Source organism: Tachysurus vachellii, chromosome 21, assembly GCF_030014155.1.
Source record: "Tachysurus vachellii isolate PV-2020 chromosome 21, HZAU_Pvac_v1, whole genome shotgun sequence".
NCBI lineage: Eukaryota > Metazoa > Chordata > Actinopteri > Siluriformes > Bagridae > Tachysurus > Tachysurus vachellii.
The window spans coordinates 7,290,920-7,316,586 of record NC_083480.1 but is presented as its reverse complement, the minus strand read 5'-3'; the positions used below and the strand labels follow the sequence as shown (position 1 = coordinate 7,316,586).

Genomic DNA, 25,667 nt, shown 5'->3' with positions numbered 1-25,667 from the left:
GACTTGTTTTACATCAGCATACTAGTTTAAAACTCTGCTTTTAAAATGCTAAGTCAATTCCCTGAGTTGCATTAGTATGCCAGTTATACTGTGTTTAAATCTTACTGTGCGCCGCTAATGTCGCGTCTGAAGGATGGAAGCAATACAGTCTGCATTATGGAGTAAAGCCAAAAGCGATACTTAAACAATTTGGCATTAATGTGACATTTCTCTAGTTAGCACTAAAACATTTATTTTAGCAGCTACAGTGACAATAAAAATATACAGAAAACTACTCGAGGTGAGAAGGAACAAATATAACTAATTGGTTGGTGTGTAATTACAGCAATGTCTGATTATTTGTTTTAAATATGTGTTTTTCTTTCACTTACTGTGAGACTTTCAACTTTTGCTCACTTACTTAAGTCTCTATGTTCGTTCAGCTTAAACTAATTAATATATATATATATGTATATATGACTAAGGCACACAACAAAGACGTATGTACATCCTATGACTGAACTTTTCGTGAGCTCTCCAGACTTCGACTGTTGACAAGGATGCAAAATGTGTCAAAGGGAAAAAAAAAACTAAGTGCCCATGTTTTTGGACCGTATGCAAATTATACTACACTGTTAAAGTTAGACTGACCTTGATACACAAAGTGGAAGCCTTTAGCAGTTTCTGGTCCAACTGTAGAGAATTTGATGGTTATCTGGTTTCCAGTACTCAAGGGCAATGACTCTCCTGCAGAAGAGAGAAAAACAAACAAGCCTTGAAACGTGTCTTTAGCTCGGCTACATTAAACCCACAGATCTCTTGAAAGTGTCACACTTTACTAAACAGCCTGCTTATTTTTATAATTTGTCCTTTAGTGTTTTCACTATGGTGTTTTTCTGGATTTAAATGTGTGTTTGTAATGCATATTAAGCAGAGTTTAAAAAGCTGAGCTAAAGGTTGTCACCATTCTTCCTTGTAGTGCTATCATTTCAATCAATGGCACTAAATGCTTATCATCTGTAAAGCCACTAAGAGAAAATAGAGCGAGAGAGAGAAAATGTTTACTTGTAGCAGATAAGATGGTAGAAGGCAAGAGCCAATGCACGATAAATTCTGTGTTCAAGATTCAGTTTAGGATTATGATTATATAGCCAGAAAAGTGAAGAAGTTGAAAAGTGTCTAAACTCTAAAACATTCATAATTGCTAGTATCCTTAAATCCTTAGAGTGTACCTGAGTGAGAGCCCGACAGTGAGGAGAGTAGAGGGGACTGCTGCGTAGGTCCATCGTAAATGTCAACCACATCATTTAGAGATGTTTGAAACAGCACAAACTGGCCGAACAGAACTGAGGCACAGGAAAGAAAAGATAATGACAAAAACGCTCTGTGCAAATAGCTGTTTTTGGCTTCAGGTGTCAGTTCATAGAAAAATATACACATTCTTCCCACATCATTTTCTTATAAACTGGAACCTCTTTCCTTCTAAACAGATCATCCAAGAACCGTTTCACAATGTGCTAATAAAGCCATTTTCTTAATTAGATCAGGGTATTTTGAGCTATGGAAGCCTCTCAGAGGTAATAAAGCAGTACGTTTATTTAAATCTTTTTAATTGCCTGCTTCTGTGAAATTACTCTTCACATGTTGCACCACAATGCAAGCTCATGGCAGTCTTATATGCAGTCCTTTGCTTTGATTGCATCGGTCAAAGAAAATCATTAGTTTCGCACTATATTGCTCTGGAAATGAGGAAAACTCAATATGAGTAAAGTTTAACTTAATTTTATTCCCTGTTAAGAAAATCGGAATTTACGTATTCTAAATATTGCACATGAGTCTATTATGCAACAACAATAGCATTAGCAACCTGACACCTGAGGGATTACATGCAGTCATCTCTGAATAAATCCATGCTATTAAGCAGCCAGGCATTGCTAAAGTGCTTTATCTCACAGCCTAAAATGTGTGCTAAGAATTTGTGAAATATGTGAATGACACAGCAGGGGTTTGAAAGCTAATTGAAGCATATGTTTACCGCAGGCTGTGATGACACTGTTACTGGCTCAGAAATGCAGCTTTGAGAAAAAAAAAAAAATGGCACAAACTAGTCATGATTACATGAATGAATTTGCGCTTTAAGAGAATATAGATACACCACACACATATTTATATATAAACGGCACAGTGAAGCTTGTTATTGTTATGTGCAGACTACAGGATGTGAATATGGTTACTTAGCAACACCATCACACTGCTAAATGGTGGCGTTAAAGGCAAGGCTACACTATATATATATTTAAATGGATACACACATAATGAGACCATATTAGTACAAAAAACTTTCTTTGAGCAATTTACTAAATGTGTATATGTTCCTTAGGTATATTGATGAGATTTATGGTGTTACTACCTGCTCTCTCTACAGCTCTAGAATTTCATTTCTTCCTTCTCCACATTTCAACAATCCCTGGAGTAAAGGCTGTCTATCACATACAGTACCCTGACTCAAGCATAACCTTTTTAAGACATGTCATTGGTCAGAAGGTTCTCCTCTTAAAACCACCATCTGCTGCAACCTACAGAGACTCAGTGCTACATACCATGCTCAGAAACCCTCTGAGATTTAAATGGATTTGACCTGAGCACAAAGACGTTTTCCAGGAAACTGATTATAATTATTTATTTTTATAACTGTTGATTTTCTAAGCCTGTGTTAGCATGTATGAGTGAATAGGTACACTGACATCACCACACAATCCACTGCCAGGCGTAATTTTTATTAAAAAAATAAAAAAGAAAATCTTTTTGTTCCACATAAGAGAGCAGCAGATAACAATTTGCAGAACACAGATTTATTAGACTATTTCATTTCTGAATTGGTCTTAATGTATACCATGTAGAAGTTCCTGGAAAATTCTTTTAAAACAATGATGTCTTTTCCAGATGAATTATTTATAGTTGACTAGACTCCTACTTATATTTTCAGATTTCTGTCACATTTTAGGTTTGTTACAGCCCACAACGACATATTAACAGAACCTAAGCTAATGTTTGCACACAGTTCTGGAAATCATAATGAGGACCTTTAAGCTGAATGCTGCATGCTGCCTTGTGCACTGTATAGAGTATAGAGTTAGCATGGACTATATGGAGCAGAGGCTCTGTAAATAAAAGCTTTTGTGAAAATTGAGCCAGTTTGTATTGCTTCATTTTGAAGCTCAGTAAGACAGACAAGCTACTAAAGGCAATATACACCACTAATTTATAAATATATTTCTCCAAAATGTTTTAGTTTCCCTTATAATCGTGCCTAGGTTTTCTGTGAAGATCAGAAGGTAATTTCATAAAACATCCAGTTTGATTATTAGATATCTATATGCCACAGCCAAATAGACATAAGCTGTATATAAAAAAAATCTCCTGTTTGATTCAACAAGCAGTTTTTTTTTTTTACTTCTTCTTACTTTGAGCTGCTGCTCCCAACAACTTAACATCTTTCAACCTGAAAATATGCTGAACTCTGTGAAATAGATGTTGAAACATCTTTGACAAACATGTCTCGTATGAAAAGCTGAACTGGCTGCTGTAAAAGTTTTCATATGTGTAATGCCTCTGCAGAGTGTCCTGATAGATCATTTTTTGTTGCCTGTGAGCAGGGACTTGTGGGAATGTTCTAACTATGCTGTTATTGATGGTGTTTCTATCCTCTGGTACAGCCAGCTGTGAAATGATCTATAACTCAGTATGGCGAGTCTGCTTGTGTATATTGAGTTCACCCTCCTGTGTGTTTGATAAGAACAATATGGGAGATGTTGAGGCCCTCGCCATATTATTCTTGAATTTCACCACCTCCAAGGTTGTGGCACTGCCAAAACAATTACCTCTGTTAGTCAGAGAAAACCGTTGTGCTTGTTTAGCTTTGAACCACTTGCATACCTAACGAGTCAAGCATATGCTTGGGGGGCACTCGCCAATTCAGAAGCTAAATGAAATTAGCCTGTGCAAATCAGTAAATTTAAGCAGTGTGGACATTTCTGAGTTTGAAAATATCAACAATAATGACATTCAGGAGATCATTTTAAACACAAAACTCAGTTATAACAGTGCCCAAGTATTCTGTGAACACGGACAGACGCAAGAACATAACTTATGAAGCAGAATTGGCAAAACTTAGCTTGGAAATTCTAGCAGTTTAGGTATTGAAAACATATAAAAATGTATAATAAAAAGAGGTGCATTAAGCAACAGTAATAACTGCTATTCATTGGGGTGGCCACTAATTACTAATAATTAGCACTTAATTTTTTTGATTGAATCCACAGTTGTACCCGCTTGATTCTATTGTTTTGTAAGACCAAAGGTTCATGAAACTACAAATTTGATCTAGATAAAGAGGTGAAAGTAGCTGCTTACAGAAGCAATTCTTTTCATTTGCAGCAATATTTCAGTGTACAGTATTTCCTTTTCTTCCAGGTGATTTTTCTGGAGTTGGGTCTGATCACTGCTTTAGCAGAAAACCAGAACAGCGTTTCCTGTACCCGCTGTAGTTACACCAGTAGTTGGAGATACCTCTGAATAATGTGTAATCCCCAAAGCACACAGATGATGAAAGGAGCTGGAACATTTATTCCTTGGGAAATGTACACAGTCTTGAAAACTCTGAGCAGGACATGCCAACTTTAACTTAAATTCACAGGGCTTTTGGTCTCTGTTGGAAGAACTTTGCTGTCAGAGAGTTTGGAGCACATTTAAAGAGAACAGGGAGATCACATTTATCTACACCAGCCATGAGCCAGCATGGATCAGCACGGATCGATTGCCGGACCAAAGATCGCACTAAACCGTTCATTTTCTTCCCACAGTGTCCATCTTTAAGATAATACCCCATTTAAAACCCTGGCCACACTGCACACATTCCAGATTATGAGAAAAGTGTTGGCAGATCATCAGGCTAGTGGCCAGTTTAAAAAAAAAAAAAAAAGTGTAGATGAAAAATCTCAAACAGTGTGAAATAAGTTCAGTCCAAAAGTTGAGTTTTTGGCACAGTTTGAGATTAAAAAAGTGTCTTTAGAACATTTAATACGCCAAATAGAGCATTTGGAATAGGGATGACAGAAGTACATCTATTTTATATGAAAAAATGTTGTATTCATTCATCAATCAATTTGCTTATCTTACACAGGATTATGGGAAATCTGGAGTCTATCACAGGGAACTCTGAGCACAATCACAATCACACACACATTTAATCATACACTATGGACAATTCAGAGATGCCAATCAGCCTACAACACGCCTTTGGACTCGGGGAGGAAACTGGAGCATCTGGTGAAAAGCATCGAAGCACGAGGAGAACATGCAACCTCCAATCAAAGCAAACCTCCAATCCTGGAGGCATGGGGGTAAACATGCTAAACAGTAAGCCACCGTGCCCAGAAAATCTAATCTACCTTATTACATTTTAGTACACAGTAAATATATTGTTGTTCATTTAATTACATTATTTGCCAGACACCTTTATCCAGAGAAACTTACAGATAATTCATTCATATAGCAGGTGAGGGCTAAGGATTTGCTCAAGGGCCCAGCAGAGGCAGAATAGCAATACTGGGATTTGAACTCATGACCATTTGATCAGTAGTCAGGAGGAATATAACAGCATACTGTAAGAGTGCTAAAATCTGTAAAACACTATAAAAAAAAAAATAAATGTCACTAAGAAGGAGTTAGAGAAGACAAATCCAAAACACAAGGCAGAAATGTAGTCAGAAACAGGAAATGGCCAACTGATCATGTGAACTGGCACAAATACGACCATCTTGAGAACAACAACCAAACAAGAAAAAGGTGAGCACTTAAATCAACACAGAGATGAATAACTAACAGAAAACAAGTGTGTGTTAGTTTTCAGTGGGAGAGTTATAATGTCTGGAGTGGGTTGTGTGCTGGAGAGGAAGCTCCTGAATGTGACAATGAAATTATTATCTCCGAATGTTTCAATGCAAAGCATCAACATTACTGAACTTTTGAGTAAAACTGCAGCCAAATGGACCAGTAATAAATATTTCTTATGTTATGCTTCACTGCAAAGACACTGGAGGCTTTGTTAGCCGATATTATGCTTAAATTATACACAAGTTTACACTGACAAAATGATGAATTGCATGTACCCAATTCAAATATGTACATAATTGTCACGTTCATGCATCAGCACAATTTTTGCTACATGTAAGCAAACAAAACACAACAAAATGTGTTGATGCTGTATTTTCTTTCCCAGTTTGAAACGTTCCCATTTAAATACAATACATTGAGTGTTAAATTTTTCCTATGTAATATAAAACGGACAGTTTGTCACAGGCATGATTATTTTAAATATCAGTTCAGTTCTCACCATTTGTGCCTTCTTCTCTCAACGTCTTGAAGGTTTAAAAGGTCCTGACATGCAAAAGAGCCAGACAGCTGCACACAGGATAGATCTCACCATGAGGCTGCTCTTTCACTGAGATAAATACTCTGCTTCAAACCTCTCCTCTGAGCCGCTGCATGGGATCGCCATTTTCCGCTCACACACTTATATTTAACACACTTCGACACTTGCTTAGTGCCTCCTATGGAAATGAGGGCTGTGATTAATTCACAGTTTGTCCACTTTCCTCAAGAGGAAAAGTGCTTGAAATAAAGGCATGTCTGTCCCACACTGTCCTTGTCTCAAACTATTTCATTCTCTTGGGCTGTGAGGGAGCCTGAGGGGAGAAATCATGGAGTCCACAGCAAACTTTCTAGTGTTTCTTACTAACAGTGTTCATGTAAATCCAGCTCGACATACATTTTGCTGTGTCATGGCTGGCTTCAGTATCCACAGTGTAATCTAGTGCAGATGCTATGTCACTCCTACCATTAACCACTTAGAGCTGGAGCAATGCATTTTCTTTTTTTTAAGGTATGTTTCATCTCATTTTACTTTCATCGCAAAGTAAGAACACTGGCCAAATTGCAAATGAACATATGAATAAATAGTTATTACTTTTGGCTTCTGGATTTGCAGGTAGCTATATTTTGGGAAGAGCTAATAGCAGTACATTTACTCATGTTGGTATCAGTATCAGAAAAACGAATTAGTAAACTAAAAAAATATATATTAACAGATGCATTTAAAAAAGTTGATAGTACACTTCAAGATAAAAAACAGAACATCTAGCTAGCCAGCTTCAATGAAGTATTCCAGTATGTAAAACTGAAGGTGATTTCCAAGTCACATACTCGTGCATTACTGTACGCTATTTTGTAGCATAAATAAGTAGTGAGCAAGTGTTCACACTGAAAATTACAAAAAGGAGAAGTACACTAAGTAAATGGATGATGCACTTATTCAGCTGAATAAAGTAAGTGTGAATGTTTGACAGGGGGGCACGGTGGCTTAGTGGTTAGCACGTTCGCCTCACACCTCCAGGGTTGGGGGTTCGATTCCCGCCTCCGCCTTGTGTGTGTGGAGGTTGCATGTTCTCCCCGTGCCACGGGGGGTTTCCTCCGGGTACTCCGGTTTCCTCCCCCGGTCCAAAGACATGCATGGTAGGTTGATTGATGAAAATTGATGAAAATGGTAGGTTGAAAGATGAAAATTGTCCGTAGTGTGTGAGTGAATGAGAGTGTGTGTGTGCCCTGCAATGGGTTGGCACTCCGTCCAAGGTGTATCCCGCCTTGATGTTCGATGACGCCTGAGATAGGCACAGCCTCCCTGTGACCCGAGGTAGTTCAGATAAGCGGTAGAAAAATGAGTGAGAGTGAGAGTGAGTGAGAGTGAATGTTTGACACTTCATGCACTTAATTCTCACAGATATGCTCATGTAGAGGAAAAGGGTTGGGGCTTCCGGGCACTGACACTGGATGAGGACAGAATGTCAAGACAGCTGACAACACTCCAGTGGACAAGACGTCTTACAAAGGTCTTAAACATTTAAAAAATTCACTGTATTATTGCTAAATTTAGCAGCACATTACATGTTTGTCATCATTTGCCAACGACTGGGAAACAGCATATATTTCTGATGAGTATAAAATGCTTAGTGTTCCATTTGAGACAATACTATCCTTCTAAAATTCATACCTTAGATGGTAAAGAAGGTAGATGGTAGTACACAATATAAATGCATGTAGTACATCATTTGGGACACAGCTACAGCTGTTTTAACCTGAGAAAATTAATCCATCCTTGCTATGCTAATATTGGGATTCACAATGAAGATTTCCTCCAGACTACCTGTGACTTTACTACTGTGACGTTCATTAATATGAACCTGAGTAAAGGATATTTTCAAAAAGTCTCCTCTTCAAATACAATTTAAATTGCTTTATGTGTATTCTGAACATACTGTATACTGATTAAAACTGTCTCACATTAAACCTAATACATAATTATGTGTGGACCTGAATATTTAGTATACTTAGAAATAGACTGCTGTTTAAAAATTAACATTAATGGAAATTTTTGATTAAGCTGTACCAATGAACATTTCTGCTTAAAGATACTCCTATCTCACACTGTCTATCATTAGAAATAAACTGCAGGAATACTCAACACTTAGTGGGAATTAGTTTGCCTATTGCAAACCAGGGTACATCTATAATCCTACATCTGCCTCATTTTGCATGAAATGTTCAATATTTTCTTTTAATGGAATTATGGTATGCAGTATTCAGAACCCTAGCTGTTTTTCCGGAGTCATTACTAACTGATTGCAGCATTGTTGTAGTGCAAACAGAATATTCCAACTATTCATAGACTTTGAAAAATGTGCAATATTCCCAGGTCATTATCAAGGTTCCTCACCTCCCATATTTTGGAGTGACTCAGAGTTAAGGCTCAATTACATCTAACTTGATGTAAAGCTTGCTGAAACTCCAGGCCATACACACTGCACACATCCAACTTTACAGTGCCAAGGTCATAGCTATAACCAATCCTGCAGCTAATCATCAGATTGTGCTGTGATATAGGACTCAGTCAGGGTAAGGATAGATGTGAGTGGGACACAGGTTGATAGATATTATTACCTTTCCAATGACAGCAGTGTATTATATAATTGGTACATGTCTGATACTATACACTTCTCACCTGACCTGTCTGGCCTTAAATAGCATCGAGCCTGATAATGGATGTTGTGGTGTTTCTGTGCAGTCTTTAATGTAGACAGAACAGTGTTAATCTATTCCAGTGTTAATCTGATGCCTGACAATGACGTCCGTATCTAGGGCTGTTCCCAAACGTTTGTCACATAGCTGGAAGCATGTCAATGTATATTATGTATCCTGGAGCATTAAGATTACTCTTTACTAGAACCAACATAATACAGCATCATAATACCTCTGAGAATAAAACAGGGTTTATAAAGACCAGGATTGGTGTGGAAAATCTCTAGTAGCCTACACAGAGCCCTGACCTTAACCTCACTGAATTCCTATGAGATGAACTAAAATTCTGACCCCACAACAGACCTCCCTAATGTTCGTTGTGGCTGATTGGGCACGAATCCTCAAGAACTCTCCTAAAGAAAGCCTTCTCAGAAGAGTTATAGCTGCAGTTGTCCTCTGTAGTTATAGACGCAGTTGCTGTTTGGCTTGTTCTGGCTATTGACAAGAGCTACAATAACTTAAACTGTGCCTTTATATAGGTTTGGTTCAGCTAAGGTGGTGAAAATGTGTCCTATTTACTGCAGAAAAAAGATATTCAGACAAAGTAAATGTCAATGCAGGCCTAATGGCATGCCACACTATTGTAATGCTATATGTTTTGATTGTGATATCAAAAGGAGAACAGACTTATTCGCAATTAGTAAATCTTTCCTTTGCAGAATATCTACAGTACAATATCTACATGCAGAATATCTACAGTATATTGCTGGAACATTAGGGACCGTCACGAAAGTGCATCATAAAAAAGGTAAAAACTACAACTACTGCCTGATTTCAGTTGAAGTCCTTTCTGCATTGGAGTGATTGAAAATGCAATCTACTCTAACCCATTTCTGCCCACATACAGTGACAAGAAAACTGATTAGCTGAATATTTCAGTTGGAAAGGGCTAGAATATAGTATATCATTAGCCCAGCAGTTAGAACAGCATACAACACCTACTTATATGGGCACACTGTATTTAATCATATATGTATAATAAACATCTAACAGATTTGTACGTAATTATAACTAATTATTAATAATTGAAATAATAATAAAACAGGAAAATGAAAATCAGATACATTTACTGTATGAGAGTTCCTGAGTTGCTTTTATATCAGAAATTCTATATTTTCCATGTCACCTTAATATTATAGAAGCTATTCTTTTGAGTTTCAGAAGCCTTATTTTTTTGTTATTTTTAAAGCAGATTTAAATCCTCTATATATTTAATCATTTTAAATATATAGAGTTTCAAACATGATTCAAGACCAGGGGCCCTGTTACCATTGATTTTAACTTTGAAAATAATTTGACAATAATTATTGTCTAAGGGCGATTTCAGTTATGCTTTAACCAGGGTTTGATCTTGCTTACATTTTGTAAACGATGTAAAAATTTACATCTTTAAATAAACTTCTTTGGCTCATTTTGCCATTCTTTACTGCCTCACAAGTTTCCTTTAACCTTCACTTATGACCTGACCCATGCAATTAAGCTATTTTTACTTTTCTAAATATTTTGCCAGGCTCTAATCTAATTTTCATTACTTCATAACACAGACCTAATTACAGAACTGTAGCACACTATGAAACTGAATGATACTCTGTACTTTCCAGAAAGCTTTAAAAGTTAATATCAATAGAATTAGGAATAAAAAGCCTATGTCTATATTTTGCTATCCTTGTTGTGAAACCATGGACACACACAATGCCTGTGCTCCCAATTAACTGCCAAATCAACCTGGCACTGACTAAAACTGAGGAACACACACATGCACACGCACACACAGACACACACAGGCAATGCTCAAGGGACGCTTTGGCTCATTCATTGCCATAACCTGTCCAGTTTATGATTTTCATAAGTTTTTGTTCTTTCCTTTCTTATTTCTACTCTTTCTCTGACTGATTTAATTTTTGCTCTGTCGACTCAACTCTACATTCACTTAAGTTGAGCCTGTACTACTCTTAGGCCAGGTGGCACAGTTCTTTGCCTCGAGTCTCAGCTAACCTCTCTGCTTGGAAGTAAGCAAGCACTGGAACTCTGCCTTGGTTTCAATAGCCAGTCCCTGAGGGAAAGAGGACTGACGCACTCTCTTTCAGGCTCAGCCATCTCTAGGTCATTCAACTGGCAGAGAAAAGCTTACATGGTTCAGTACATATGCATATACACACAGCTGTTTATACTCATCCATATAGGCACATGTAGAACATGCATGTGAACATGATACACAAAACTTTTAATACATTTTTTTAAATGATTATTTTATTTATTAAATAAAAAAGATTATGGAACATCAACACTATATCTTTCACTATGTGAAAAAGCTTATTAAGCCTATTAAGCTGAACTTAATAACTATTATGCCACCTTTAGCAGAGCATTTTGCAACCAAACAGTTTCAATAACTAGAGATCAGTCTTTTACATTGCTGTGAGGGAATTTGACCCACTCTTTATTGCAGTGTTGCTTTACTTCTGGTGGTATTTCGAGAGTGAAATGCCCAAGCATCTCAATGGGGTTTAAGTCAGGACTTTGATTAGCCCCTAATTTTGTTTCCTTTGAGCTATTCAGAGGTGGACTTACTTTTGTGCTTTGATTGCATCTTACTGCATAACCCACTTGCACTTGGTTTTTTAGATCACAGACTCCTGACCAGACATTCTCCTTCAGGATTTTCTGGGAGAGACAAATTCATGGCTCTGTCAATTATACCTGGCTTCCTAGGCACTGAGTAACCCCTCAATCCCCATAACTACCACCATGTTTCACTGTTGGTATGATGTTCCTATTGTGCTTTATGCCACATGTAGCATATACTATCTTCCAATTTCATTTTCACTTTTTAACTCATTCATCCGCAGAACAGAAAAGTATTGGGGCCATCAAGGTGTTTCTTGGAAAATTTAAGATCCTTTATGTTCCAATGTTTTAAGTTCCTTTTGCTTTGCAGTGGTTTGTGCCTTTCAACTCTCCTACTGGTTCCACTTTTGCCCAGTCTTTCTCTAATGGTGGAAACATCAATGCTGACCTTATTTGAGGTGAGGAGGCCTCCTTAGTACAGTTCCTTAAATGTTCATGTGGGCTATTTTGTGAATTCCTTAATGAGTCATCAATGTGATCTTTTGGTGAAAATTTAGTCTCACGTCTTCTAAAGTTTCTTTAGATTGCAGCATATTGTGATCAGAGTTGAGACATTATAACCTGCTTCACATTGCTGGAAATGTTCCATTTAAGTGATGTTTACATTTTACAGGACTGACAATAAGAGGGTATCTTTTCTAATAACTCAATTATCAATTAAATCGGATTAATTGTGTGATTGAGTAACAGTGAAGAACCACATATGATTATTACTATATAATAACATTTTCCTTGAATAAATGGTGATTTAAAATTGTATTTTGTGTTAACTCAGGTTGTCTTTGTCACATATGTCTTACAATGCACATAGCTTGATCCATCGCATAGGACCTCTGTTTCTAAATACACTTCTACATACACTTCAGTGTTTATAACACTACAAGGCTTTTTACTGTCACAATAATATAAATAATTATACAGCTAACACAATGCTCCAGAGCAGTATACAGGCCTGCTGACTTACTGTTGCATGACCTCATGATATTTACTGGCAGAACATGATGTAGCTTATTGTACGTTCATTTTAGTAAATAATGGATATGCAACATGCGCTTTCCATAATGTGTTAGAGTATTTCCCATTCCTGTCTTTTGTTCAGACTGCACTTGACAACGTGAAGTGAAGACTTAATTAGACGGCTTGCATCTCATTACGTGCAGTGGTCAGTAATTTTTCTGATATATTAAAAATGATGTGACAATATCTGGGGAACTTGATCAAATGTACATGTTAAAAATCAGCTGAATAAAACCCAGCTCTGAGCTGTTAGGGTTTAAATCGCTCCTGTCAGTTATACTACAGACTACTTGAAAATCACTTGAGGAATTCAGTGCTGAATGCATAAAGTTGTTATGGTCGTAACACAGAATAATGATAAGAAAACAAATAAGAATACGATTAAATCTTGTAGCTGCTAACTAGCTGTTAACCGCAAAGGGAGCAAGCAAATTAGCTACATTCCTCCTGAACAGGTAATGTGATGATTACTGCTATAAACTAAATTGGATCAATGATGGATGCTAACAATAAATTATTTCAAGTGCTTAGAGATAACTCTTTAGATAAGGTGAAGGCCCAGAAAATACAAATACCTCGAATAAATCAAAATATGTTGCCTGGTTTTATTGAGGGTTTGGAGCTTTTGAGGACATGGATTATTGTTATTATAGGTGCCCAAGATGGAAACTTCAAGCTATTCTTATAAGATTTATATAAAATTTATCTTGAAAGATTTTTGCGTATTTATAAGATCTATGCTTGCCATAACTGGCTGAGCAGAAAGAGATGAATGAAAGTTAGGGACCTACTGAACTAATGTAGATTCTGGGAGTTTGGGATTCATTCATATGGGGATGGATGGAAGGTCAAAGAATAAACAAGTCATTTCAAAGTTTGTGAAATTCACAATGTGACCGCTACAGATGACAATTTTTAATATTGTATCAAAGGTCCAAATGAAGTCTAACCTACAATGAAAATGACAGAAGTCTCCTTGTCTTATAATACAACCAAGAGCAGCTGCGTCCATGTTAAAGGCTGCTGTATAGGAATGACTACAGAGAGAGAGAGAGAGAGAGAGAGAGAGAACGAGAACTGAGGGTATTTTCAGCACATTTCTTTTAGAGCAACTAAAAATAAACCAAACGTAAACTTGGTCTGCACTTTGGAGCACATTTGAAATAAGTGGGATGTATCTTCAGTCTGAGCCTGTTTAACGTCTAGCTCATGACTGACACAAGGCTTCTGCCAGGCAAGAAAAATAAATGGAGATAAAAATATCCGAGAAAAGCTAACAGAACGGAGGGCAACAGAGTGTCATGGGCGTTATGCAAGACTATGCTGTATGCCAGTGAATAAAAGAAAACTTTTTCCCCCCCACGTCATTATTTTGAAATCAACGTGTCCAATTAATAGACCTGAAAAAGTATTTTTCTCTTAGCTGAGCATCAGATTAACCAGAAGGGATTAACATCTGCTAACCCACATTAGATTGTGTCAGTATTGTCTGGAAAGTGTCATAAGCAAACAAACAAAAGTGGTGTAGAAAAAACATATTAAAGTGTGAAAGAAGGGATAAGGGCATCCTGCATAGGGGTCTTTACCGATTCAGTGAGGAAAGTGTATACATAAGACTCAGTTAGGTTTATGCCTGATTAACCTTTCACTTGGCGTAAAGGATGACAAGCAAGACTCTTAATTGACACAGAGAAGTGAAACAACAGGATTAAACCAAAGCCACTATGCTTTATTGGTTCACCTCACAATACTTTCACAATACTACAGTGTTTAACTATTGTTTACTGTCTTAAGCTACGAGTGTAGAGTTCACACGAACCCAGCTGAGGCTACATGTATCGCCTGCAGCAAACCTGCTGAAAATACCAGCATTTGGAATTTAGTACCTGAATGAAGTTAGTGCTCGTGTGTAATATTTAACAGTCAGAGATCATTATAACCATTCACATCGTAGCCATAAGTATAGATGGGGTTTAAGATGACTGCCTAGGGACAGTGAGGTGGAAAGAAAAGAGAAAGAATGATGGCAACGTGCTGCATTGAATAATATGTCTATTATACCAAACCTATCATTGTGAGAAATATTGTTGCAATCTTTCTTTCTGATGGAGCAATGAAACATGAAAAATGTTGTGTAAGGTTGCATCTTTAAAAAGAAAACAGGGGGGAAAAGGAAAACTGCTGTTGATAATAACCAATATTGTAGGTAAAGCCTTGTGTGTGTACTTCTGGAGTAGTAGGTGCTCTGCAAGAGCTGTGATTTGCAGATTTACAAGGACACATAGGTCCATGGAGTTACACACAGGCCACTGAAGTCTCTGATTGCTAGTGAGTGGTTTGGGTCTGGCACAAGCTCCTATAACCACCACTCAGACAAGCCCACTAGACTGTTCCATTTTTTATAAAAGCTTCAGCTTGCTGTGAAAGTGGAGCTTGTGGGATGGTGACTTGTGATGGGAATGAGTAGCCCACTAATCAGCTGCTTGTTATGTAATCGCTAAATCGATAAATAAAATATGACCTTGTCCATGAAATATGAATATGAACTAATTAACGTTTTTGTACATGAAATAAAAACAGTAAAATAGACATGGTGCTGCTACTGTTCCATCGAACAAAGTGACTGTTTAATGTGAGAGACACAGTGGGTTTGTTTGACCTACAGAAATGGTTCATCCATACATAGCCAAGAGTACTAATATTCTCATATTAATAAAAAAGAGACAGAATGTTGAGAATCAGATACACATGATAAAGTTAGCCCTTTAATGCAGCTTCCCCTTTTAAATATATCCTATGTAGTGAATCTATGTAGGAATTTATCCTAGCATGAAGATGGAGAATTTTCATGGATCGCAGGCAGTGTTAAAAACATACAATGAAGCTTAATATCAGTAGAAACATCACAGAAGCTAAAATTAAAAACTAAATGGTAAATGTTAATAAAACATTATTGAAAAAACAGTAAGTCACTTGGCACTGACCATAATAACATCTAAGCCTGTGAATTTGTTACTCGTCCTTCATGTCCATCATGTAGCACATGGAACTTTCCATATAACTCTCGCTCTGATGCTACATTAACACATACAGCGATTCACCAAGATAAAGTGACCAGAGATCATCAATTTTCAATAAGAGCTGGTGACTTGCAGCTACATGAGTGACAGTGACTGCTGAAGGTTAGATGTGAGTGTGTCCGGTGATGTAACAAAGCTGAGAAAAGTTTGTGCAAATATGGAGTGACTTGGTGCAGTAAATACCAACGGAGTGAAGACAGCAGTGTGTATATGATCTTTGGCAAAGATCACACACTGCTTCTCCTTCATCTCATCTGAGATGATATATAGACACACTAGTGCGTTTTATATCCAAACGTCAAAACTCCATCCAGAATCTTTCATTTTAGTGATTTTTTATCTACAACATTATTACTATGACAACCAGTAGTAGGAACACCTTGCAGACATAAAATCACTACATGTGTGAATGTAGTATTACTCAGTCTCTCATTTTTTGGCAAATATATAAATATTCTTGTGATAAATGTTTCACTTTTTCTATTTTATCCCTATATTCGTCATTGTTAGACACAACAGGTAAAAAAAAAGGCAGGTGGTTATGCTTTTATCTAGGTAGCTATTACTGAGTGTAAAAATCCAATGAATTTACTGAACCATGTCTCTCCTGCTGTGTGTCTTGCTGCGTCTCCCCTTCCAACTCACCAAATTAAAACCAGAATACATTCAGTGTGAGTTTCCTCACTCTACTTCTGCCTTTATTGATCTTTTGTTCAGATATGCTGTTGGTGTTACCATGAGAAAAACAAGCTTGCAAAACCCATGGTGCTGATATCTCTCTTAAAGTAAAGGCGAGACCCTGAATGTCATTCCAGCTGATTAAACTTGACAGCGATCAGAAAATTCTTGAAACAAGTGTATTACAAAACAAGTGTTGTTTTTGTCCAGTCGTGCCTTTGGGCTCTGAATTGCTGAAACAAAAACAGCACCTCTCTGCAAGACACAGACACAAGCTAAAGACTATCATTTTGCATGAGGGCAAAGCAAAAAAAAAAAAAAATCCATTTAATTGGAAACGTGCATTGTAGATACTGAAGAAGGAGAAAAATAATTGCTGGCGAAAGTATTTCACCAGAGTTTATCACCACAGATGCAACGCAAATTTCAGTAACATGATACAATGAAGTATAATATTACATGCATTAATACGTAATAGCTTTAAACACAACATCTTTAAGACAATGTCTCACATTTAAATGACTAGTATTCAACAAGATTCTGAAGGCCACCTTTACTTTTCAATCTACATTTAGAGCCTTAAATCCTCTAACATTGACATAATAATTGCCACCTGGACAGAAAGGGTCCCATGAAGACTCTCAATATTCAGCAGACGCCATTTTGAACAATACCAGAGAGGAGACTTAAATATTTATAACAGATTGTATAAAATACTATGTCCCCTCGAGCATTTTTCAGTATCGATTCCTAAAAGTCTCATGTGAGTAAAATCCTTCTCTAAACAGTGGCAAGCTTTGTAAAAACTTTGGAGGTTTTATTTTAGAATCCTGAGAATAAATACAGCTGTTTCTTGCTGTGACTGGACTGAGTAGCAGGTTTTGGCTGAGTAAAGCATTCTTATAATCCAACTTTACCAGCAACAGACACAAATCTTTACAGCTGCAGTAACACAGAGATGATTTTCAGTTCAATGAAGCAAAATGTTAAGATGTAGTTTTTCTCTGTCCAACCCACTCTATTTAACTGACAAAAGACACAAGAACATTCATGAAAATGACTAGATCTTATACCGAGTTGGAAAAAAATGTGTTAATGGGAAATAAAAGAGCATTCTTACCAAATTCTCTGGGCACAGAGATGGAGTACACACAGCTATGGCCTGAGGTGTAGTTCCTGGGGAAGTTTGGGGACAAAACAGTTCCCTCTGAACCAGTGGACCGACTGCCACAAGGTGCTGGCAAACAAACACACATGACTTATATTATACATAATATCATATAAGGACAAAAGTATATTAGATTGGTTGATCTGGATATGGTAAACATTTATTTCCTGGTTCTAGATCAGGGGACTTCTACTAGGAATTGTAATAGTTCAGTTACATAAAATTAAAAACTTGCTTACAAAAGTCTAGAAGAGCCTTGACATGATTAACATGACTGACCAGTGACAACGGTTAACTTATAACACTTAATCATTAATGATTAGTGCATGGCTAAAAAAAAAAGCTTAATTGATTAGTTTTCTAATCAGAGCATAACTCTCTGTTGTCTGACTTAATGTCTCTAGATCTATACCATGTTTCTGGTCCAGTGAGCTCAATAATTGACATCAATGCATGATAATGGAAAAACAACCGCAGTAGCCATTTCAAAATCTTAAATTTATGAACTATGTCCAGGGGTTTTTCATACATTTAATGCTCTGCTACTGTATTTTACAAATGTTTAAATACTGGATTCACAACTGGATCACTATCAACTAGTTGGTGACACTCTGGTCTAGAAAGCTCTCTACAGTCATCAGGAATCTTCACCCTTATTCTTTAAACTTGAAAAAATACCCTGACAGCTGGGCAAAGCCCTATTCCAGCCAGGCCTGCCATCATCCCCCATAATGCATGTGAGGGTGGAGTAGCCCTGTAGCACGTAGCCTGCTTCACAGTAGAATGTCACCATGGAGCCCAGTTTGTAGTCACTACCCAACCTCGTGCTGTTCATCACGTTGCCTGGATCGAAGCATGATTCCCTGAGCTTGGCTTAATGAGAGAGGTAAGAGGTGGAAAAAAACATAAGAATGTAGAATTTTGCATTACACTGTTTATATCATTATTCTCATTCACTTGTTAATCTTTATACATATTATATTGACATTTCCAGTGTTATATTTCTTCAGTGTAGTTTCCTTAACTGTTTTATAAACTCAATGAACCCATGGAATTTCCAATAATTTCCAGAGATCAATAATATTTTAGATACTCATCACAACCATATAACTTTTTAATTCAAGGGACCAGTCACACAGTCTAATAGAAAACTGAGAACTCATCAATGAAAATAAAATTATAATATAATATATATAAAATACACATACACATATATATAGCCACAACATTACTACTCAAACTACAATAATGGAAATCCGGCACGAAGTTGAATTCTATCTCACTAATCATTTATAAGATGACAAAATCTAAGACAATCTGATACTGTCCATCCTGACCAATCAAAGCCTGTCTTCTTGGTGAATTAACTCCCTGCACTAGTAAATGTCAAAGGCTTTCAGCAGCATACCTTTGTACTCCAAGTGAAAGCCAGCGTAGCTGACAGAACCGTCACTTCGAAAGGCCAGATGCATGGCATTGGAGCTGCTCTCGATCCGCTCAGGAAGCTTGCTGTCCTGGAAGCTGCCGATTAGAGGGCTGTTGCTGTCCATTCCATCATATATGTACAAGAAGTCATAGTTGGGCTCAATGCTGAAGCTGGAAAGGAGATAAGAAGAGACGAAGGGAGATCAAAGAGCGGTTTTTAATAACCACTCAGTGTGATCAAAGGACCACATGAGGTACCCGAGCCCACGGACTCAGCATGATACCTGAGACAGTGCAGGACTACAAGAGTGTAGGAAGGAAAAAAGACATCTGTAATTCATCTGAAGAAAGCACATTGATTTTTTTTTGTCATAAGACATACATAGGCTAACTTTGAAGAATTTTGATGGTGTTGGTCACATACAGTAGGCTTGGTGTAGCTTCCTTAGAAGTCCTTTCTACCTGAATTTTAGCTACATCTGACCGGGGCCTGTGTTCATGTTCTAACAGCCTCTGCTGCTGGAGTGCTGCTGTTGACATGGAATCTTTAAATACCCAGGGGGTACCTGCGAGCAGTGCATTCCCAGCCACCCTCAATGAGCTAGAGAGGGGGAAAAAAAAACAACTTTCAACCACAATAGATAATCTTTAAAGCTTGGCCATACTCCTGGGTCTCAATATTTTTACCTTTAGAAAAAATGTTGACGCTTAGGTGTCTTCCGGCAGAATCATTTGCATGAGATGGCTTGTGACTGCAATAGATTTACTCATGTTTTGTCTCTATTATGCTGGGAGAGAACACTAAGTGTACTCGACACACTCCACTGCCTTAAAATCTATCGCTCACGGCTCATTGTCAGATAACAGAAACCCAAACATGGGAATTTAGGCCAATTTCTTTTCAGTACATTAAAAATGTCATTAATTTTTAATAACCAGATGTGATGGAAGTTTATTTCCCCACCGCTTCCTAGCCTCTGGAGCTGTCAATCGGCAAACAATTAGCTTTGTGGTAATTGGATTGGGCAGTAACACAGATAATACTAATGGTAAAGAGAGATGGCAGGTTTGTAGTGTTGCTAATGTCTGAGCTTATTCTCATTCGGGTGCTGTTCATTTCCTGCTCTCACTGCTGACGCATTTTAAGGAGAATTATGTCAGTAATGAACTGTGTAATGAAAATGCCTGAGAAGGAATTGATTGAGATCCATTCATTAGAAATATATCTGAAATGCTGCTTTACTGGCCAAACTCCAGTGTGATTATGTACTGCTAGAGGACAGAATTTTAATGTGAAACAAGACTAGAGCACATTTCATGCCAAACTCAGGCAACTGTGCTACCTAGAAGGGTGTATAATGTGTTTTATTGTCTTGTTTGAAGCATGAATATGACTATAATAATTAACAGAAGCTACAAACCACACAGTAACAGCATCTGGATTATATCAGCATGGTGGTTCACACATATTCATAGAGGATATGAAGAGACTAAAATCTTTGTCAAGAGAGCTTTAATTCTGGGATAATAATCCAAAAAGGACCAAAAAGAGTGAGAGTGAAAGGAAAAAGAAAATCTTTTTGTGAAAACCCCAGTCAGGTTTTCTATTTGATTTAGCTTTGCTTTTAGCATTAACACAGTGCACTGGTCACATATCTGTTGGCCTTTTCCAGCTTCAACTTTCATCAGCACTATCTAAAATACGATCCCAAGTCTCACTATGTAAAGGTATAGACACTATTAGCAGTGCTATTTAGCCTGGAAGCACATATATCATGGAGTACATAAATCAAGGAGGGGGAAAAATGTTTGGGGTCATTACTCACAAAATGAGCAAAGGATTCTAGCAGGGTTCATTATCTGCCTTGGACATGAAATGCATTTTAATTCTGACACACAAATGCACACGTACGAACGGACACGCATGCAAGCACACGCACACACATACACACACTTAGCATTACACAATTACTCCACACATCTTCAGCTGATGAGGAAAGGTAACATATTACTAATTATATCAGAAACTAAACTGATTGTGTAGCACTTTATTAGTAAAAAAAAAACCCCAAAAACAGGTATATACAGTGTGTTTGTTCCCTGGTAGGTGGCAGTGTACTGCAGTGTGGTAATTCTTCTGATAAGGAAAAAAGGTCTAAAAAATAGGCGACAATAGATGACTACATGTCCTGACAAGCTACACTAGTAAAAAAAAATATAGTGAAGCGTTGTCTAACCCTGCAATCATATGAGCCAGTGACAATGCAACAGGCAACCATTCATTTTCTACATTCATCAGTGCTGAACACAAAGTAACAAGTAACACACAAAATACAATAATCTACATTTGAATAGAAATGTTATGCAAATTAGCTATGAGGTGACAAATGCAAATGATTACTTTCAGTATGTTTCTTGTACCAAGCCTACAGCTTGAGTCACCCAATATTCTCTACATTAACTTTAAATCCTACCTGTGTTTAGCTTTAATTTAATAACATTTAGTGTTATTATTAAAACCTAATAACAGTGATGATTAGATAGATAGATAGATAGATAGATAGATAGATAGATAGATAGATAGATAGATAGATAGATAGATAGAGCTACTGTATATTGTCATTGCATTGCATAGGAACGCAGCAAGGAAATGCCTTTTAGCATCTACCAGAAGTGCAAATAATAGAATTGTGTAAATTAATTACTCAGTAGTCTGTATGCAGTTTAGTGACCGCCATTTCTAATATATATATATATATATATATATATATATATATATATATATATATATATATATATATATATATATATATATATATAATCTAAAATCTAAAATATATCATAAAAAATAATAAAATAAAAATATTTAGCTGGACAGTGTACATCAACCAGTGAGAAAGCCATAGTTAGTACACAGCCATAAGATACAAAGGAGCAAGCTTATCTAGCAAGCTGTTAATTAATTAATGGTAACACAAGGTAAGTAAAGGCGACTCCTTTTGAGGAGCAGAAGCACAAGAAGATGGACAAGTGTTAGAAAGTAAGGCTATCAGGTGACAGTGAGTTCGATTCCCAAAGCTGGCACAAGCACATGGTTGGGAGTCCAGGAAAGCAGAACTGACTGTGCTCTCAAGATGGCATTACTTTCTCCAATTCCAGTCACTGTAAGCATCACTAGCTGGCCATGGGTGTGTGTGAGCTCAGGCATGTGGAAGGAGGCAGGTATTTCTTTTCTTTGATTGTGTTCAGCTATCCTGTAATGTAGCATGTGGAAAAATATGTTGTATCTGGCTTGTATATTGGAGTATACAGATGTTAGCCTAGTTAATGGGTGTTAGAGCTAGGCTAGTGTTGTGCAGTAGAGGCTCAATGGTTAAAATGAGTTATTGTTGGGCTCTTGATCAAGCCCTTAAACCTATCTGCTCTTTTTTATGTCTGATTAAACATGGCTGATTTTGTGCTATGACAAACTGGGATATATATATATATATATATATATATATATATATATATATATATATATATATATATATATATATATATATATATATATATATCTGTGTGTGTGTGTGTGTGTGTGTGTGTGTGACAAATAAAAGCGTCTTCTTATTGGTGTGAATCCACTCATGCTCCCAGATCAAAGTGTTGATATTGATGCATATTTTTAAAATAAGAAAACCAATATTGAACAAAATGAATGACATAAAAACCTAGTTAATCATTAATAGTAAAAAGCAGGTAATCACAGATTGAGTCTTTACCTAATGAATGCCAATGAGAGGACGTAGTCAGAGTTAACGACTATGAGCCAGTCGCAGTCTTTGCTGTGAGGATATGGGTGAGGATAGTTGGGAGATAGTATAAAGCCGGAAGAGTCAGTCAAATTCCCACCACATGGAGCTGTGAAAACACACAGGAAAAGAAATTAATATGGGTATTCACAATATACAAAGGTACTTGTTCATTAATACACACAGCTGGACCAGCTGTACAGCCCAGGTGCCCTACTTAAGAGAAGTGGGTGGAAGTGTGCAACATGAAAACAAAATCTGTCTTGTAATACAGAACCATACAACTCTCAAAACCTATAGATAGATAGAGGGAGAGAGAGAGTGAGAGGGGGAGAGCGTGCATGCGAGAGAGAGAGAGAGAAAGCAAGAGAGAGAGAGAGAGAGAGAGAGAGAGAGAGAGAGAGAGAGAGAGAAAGCAAGAGAGAGAGAGAGAGAAACGGGTGTGTGGGAAGACAAAGATAGAAAGAGAGAGATATATTGAGAAGGATAATTAGCTGAAAGCACATGAAAAGAAGTGGCAAAATGCAGCTCATCCATATTTTTCTGCTTGCCACTGAAGTATTTTGAAACGTAGGAAGCAATCCAAATCTCATAATTTGATATTCATTAATTTTAGCACAATCTTTCATCGGCAGGATGATGACAGATGCCTGAATAACACTTCGCTTGAGTGCTGCTTGACTTTCAGAACTCTTCAGAACCTTTCGATATAAAATGCTAATTCCCACGCTGGAGGAGACTACAGCTATGCAGACCTTAGAAGCAAATGTAATTTTCAGCTGAAGGAATTGAAAGTTGGAAGTACTATACAATAAACGTCCACTTTAATAGGAACACCTGTACCTCATTTTTGTAGATACTGACTGTTGTGTGTGTGAAAATCCCCTGAGATCAGCCATATCTGAAATACTCAAATCAGCTCTTCAGGCACCAACCAAAGTCACAGACATCACATTTCCCCCATTCTGAAGTCTGATGTGAAGATTAACTGATGCTCGCAAGCTGTTTCTGCATGATTTTATGCACTGAAGTGCTGCCACCTGATTGGCTGACTGGATAACTGCATAAATCAGCATATGTGTGTGTATAAATGTGTGAGGAAAAATGTCTAAAACATGTATCTATCAGGTATTTTATTTTCTGAAGTGAAAAACACACACGTGAATAGCATAATCACTTACCTATACAGACAGGTGGGCTGGGTTGCCAGTAGTAGCGGTTCTCCACCTGTATGCATGTGATCTTCATCTCACCCTGTAGCTCATATCCTGGGTCACACTGAAAAGTCACAGTGTCCCCAGGCTCTCTTCCATCTCCATTGCGCGTGCCATTCATAGGCACTCCTGGATCCCTACAGGCCGTGGCCACTGAGCCTGCCAATCACAACCATAGCCAATTAACACAGAGTCAGCTGACTGTGCTAAAATGGGGGCAATATGAACTGTCAATCAAGGCAAACCAACAGACACCAGAAGAAACTAAAAGTGTCAGTTAGGGCATAGAAACACTAATCACATCTGCCACTTTAAGGAGCTGAAGCCTGTTAAGAAAATGTCAGTACAAAGGAATTAAAACCTAACCAGGACCTGCTTTATTAAACCTGTCAATCAAAAATGTTCACCTGTAAAACAACTGAAGGGATAGTACTTACTGGAAAATTCAATAGCAAAGCCAGACTTGCTGATATAGAAGTCTGTCTCAAACTGAACGGTCACCATGTTGAGGGTGCTGTGGATGCCCTCCGGTAGGAGAGAACCACTTAACTCTCTCAGTGACATCTCATTCTCCGGTGGGCCGTCCCACACCTTCAGGATGTCGTGGGAGGCCTCCGTATCAAAAGCCAGAAACTGCAGACTGTCAGATAGTGAAAAAAAAAAACACTAATTAGTTCTCACAATTAACACTTGATCAGAAAGTCTGTGATTAGAATAGAATCTTTGTGATTAACGTCATAATTATACAACCTGAGATGGATTAAATCATGGAACAAATTTGAGATGATTTTCCAGCTTTAGTTGATGGAAGGGATCACATTTAAAAAGTTTATATTGTAGTCACAGGTACACGGTTTAAGTAAAGAATAAAATGTTAAATGTTACTGGTATGAGGATGATGTGATGTAGCCTGAAGCAAAGAACTAAGCTTAGTGATTAACCCCCAAAAATGGATTATTTCCCAATCATAGTCTGACCCAACATGTTTTATTCTGCTATATGGTCACATGGCTATCACTTATACTGTAGGTGCTGTACAGTCATCCATCATCTGTTTCTTTTTTAAATATCTCATAAACTTAATAAGACAGATAAAATACGGCTCACTACATTACTGAAAAACCAGAAAGTTCAAATTCCTCTGTCCTGAAGACTTACTGACTGTTAGAAAGCACTAACACTGGAAACTCCTTTCAAAAATGTTAAAGAAATAATTACAGAAAAACTTCCTCATATGAATTTTTATCCGTTTCTAATTTCTAAATACCAAGTTACAGTAAGTTACGATTAAATCTCCTTAATCTATTTATTATTAGTTAGATTGTGTCTGACATACAAATGCCAGTGAATGATCTGTTACCATGGAAACAATATGTATTAGAAGGAGTACATTAATATAAATGTGCTACAGCTGGCAGAGCTGCTGTTATCGAAAGTTAATCAATGCCTGAACAATCAGATTTAGATTAGAAAACCTGTTCTAATCCTTCTTTTC

General features: G+C 37.2%; 1 protein-coding gene across 3 annotated transcripts in view; it reads right to left on the bottom strand.

Annotated features, from left to right (window-relative positions):
* The window catches only part of csmd3b (CUB and Sushi multiple domains 3b), a 406,848-nt gene that overhangs the window by 88,499 nt on the left and 292,682 nt on the right, over positions 1-25,667 (bottom strand). For all 3 annotated transcript variants that reach the window (XM_060897477.1, XM_060897478.1, XM_060897479.1), the window contains 8 exons: positions 24,610-24,812; positions 24,140-24,331; positions 22,929-23,067; positions 19,151-19,338; positions 18,421-18,615; positions 17,695-17,811; positions 1,212-1,325; positions 631-726 (listed from right to left, as the gene is read on the bottom strand). In XM_060897477.1, the coding sequence (XP_060753460.1) occupies positions 631-726; positions 1,212-1,325; positions 17,695-17,811; positions 18,421-18,615; positions 19,151-19,338; positions 22,929-23,067; positions 24,140-24,331; positions 24,610-24,812 (1,244 nt within the window). The remainder of the gene's footprint in view (positions 1-630; positions 727-1,211; positions 1,326-17,694; positions 17,812-18,420; positions 18,616-19,150; positions 19,339-22,928; positions 23,068-24,139; positions 24,332-24,609; positions 24,813-25,667) is intronic.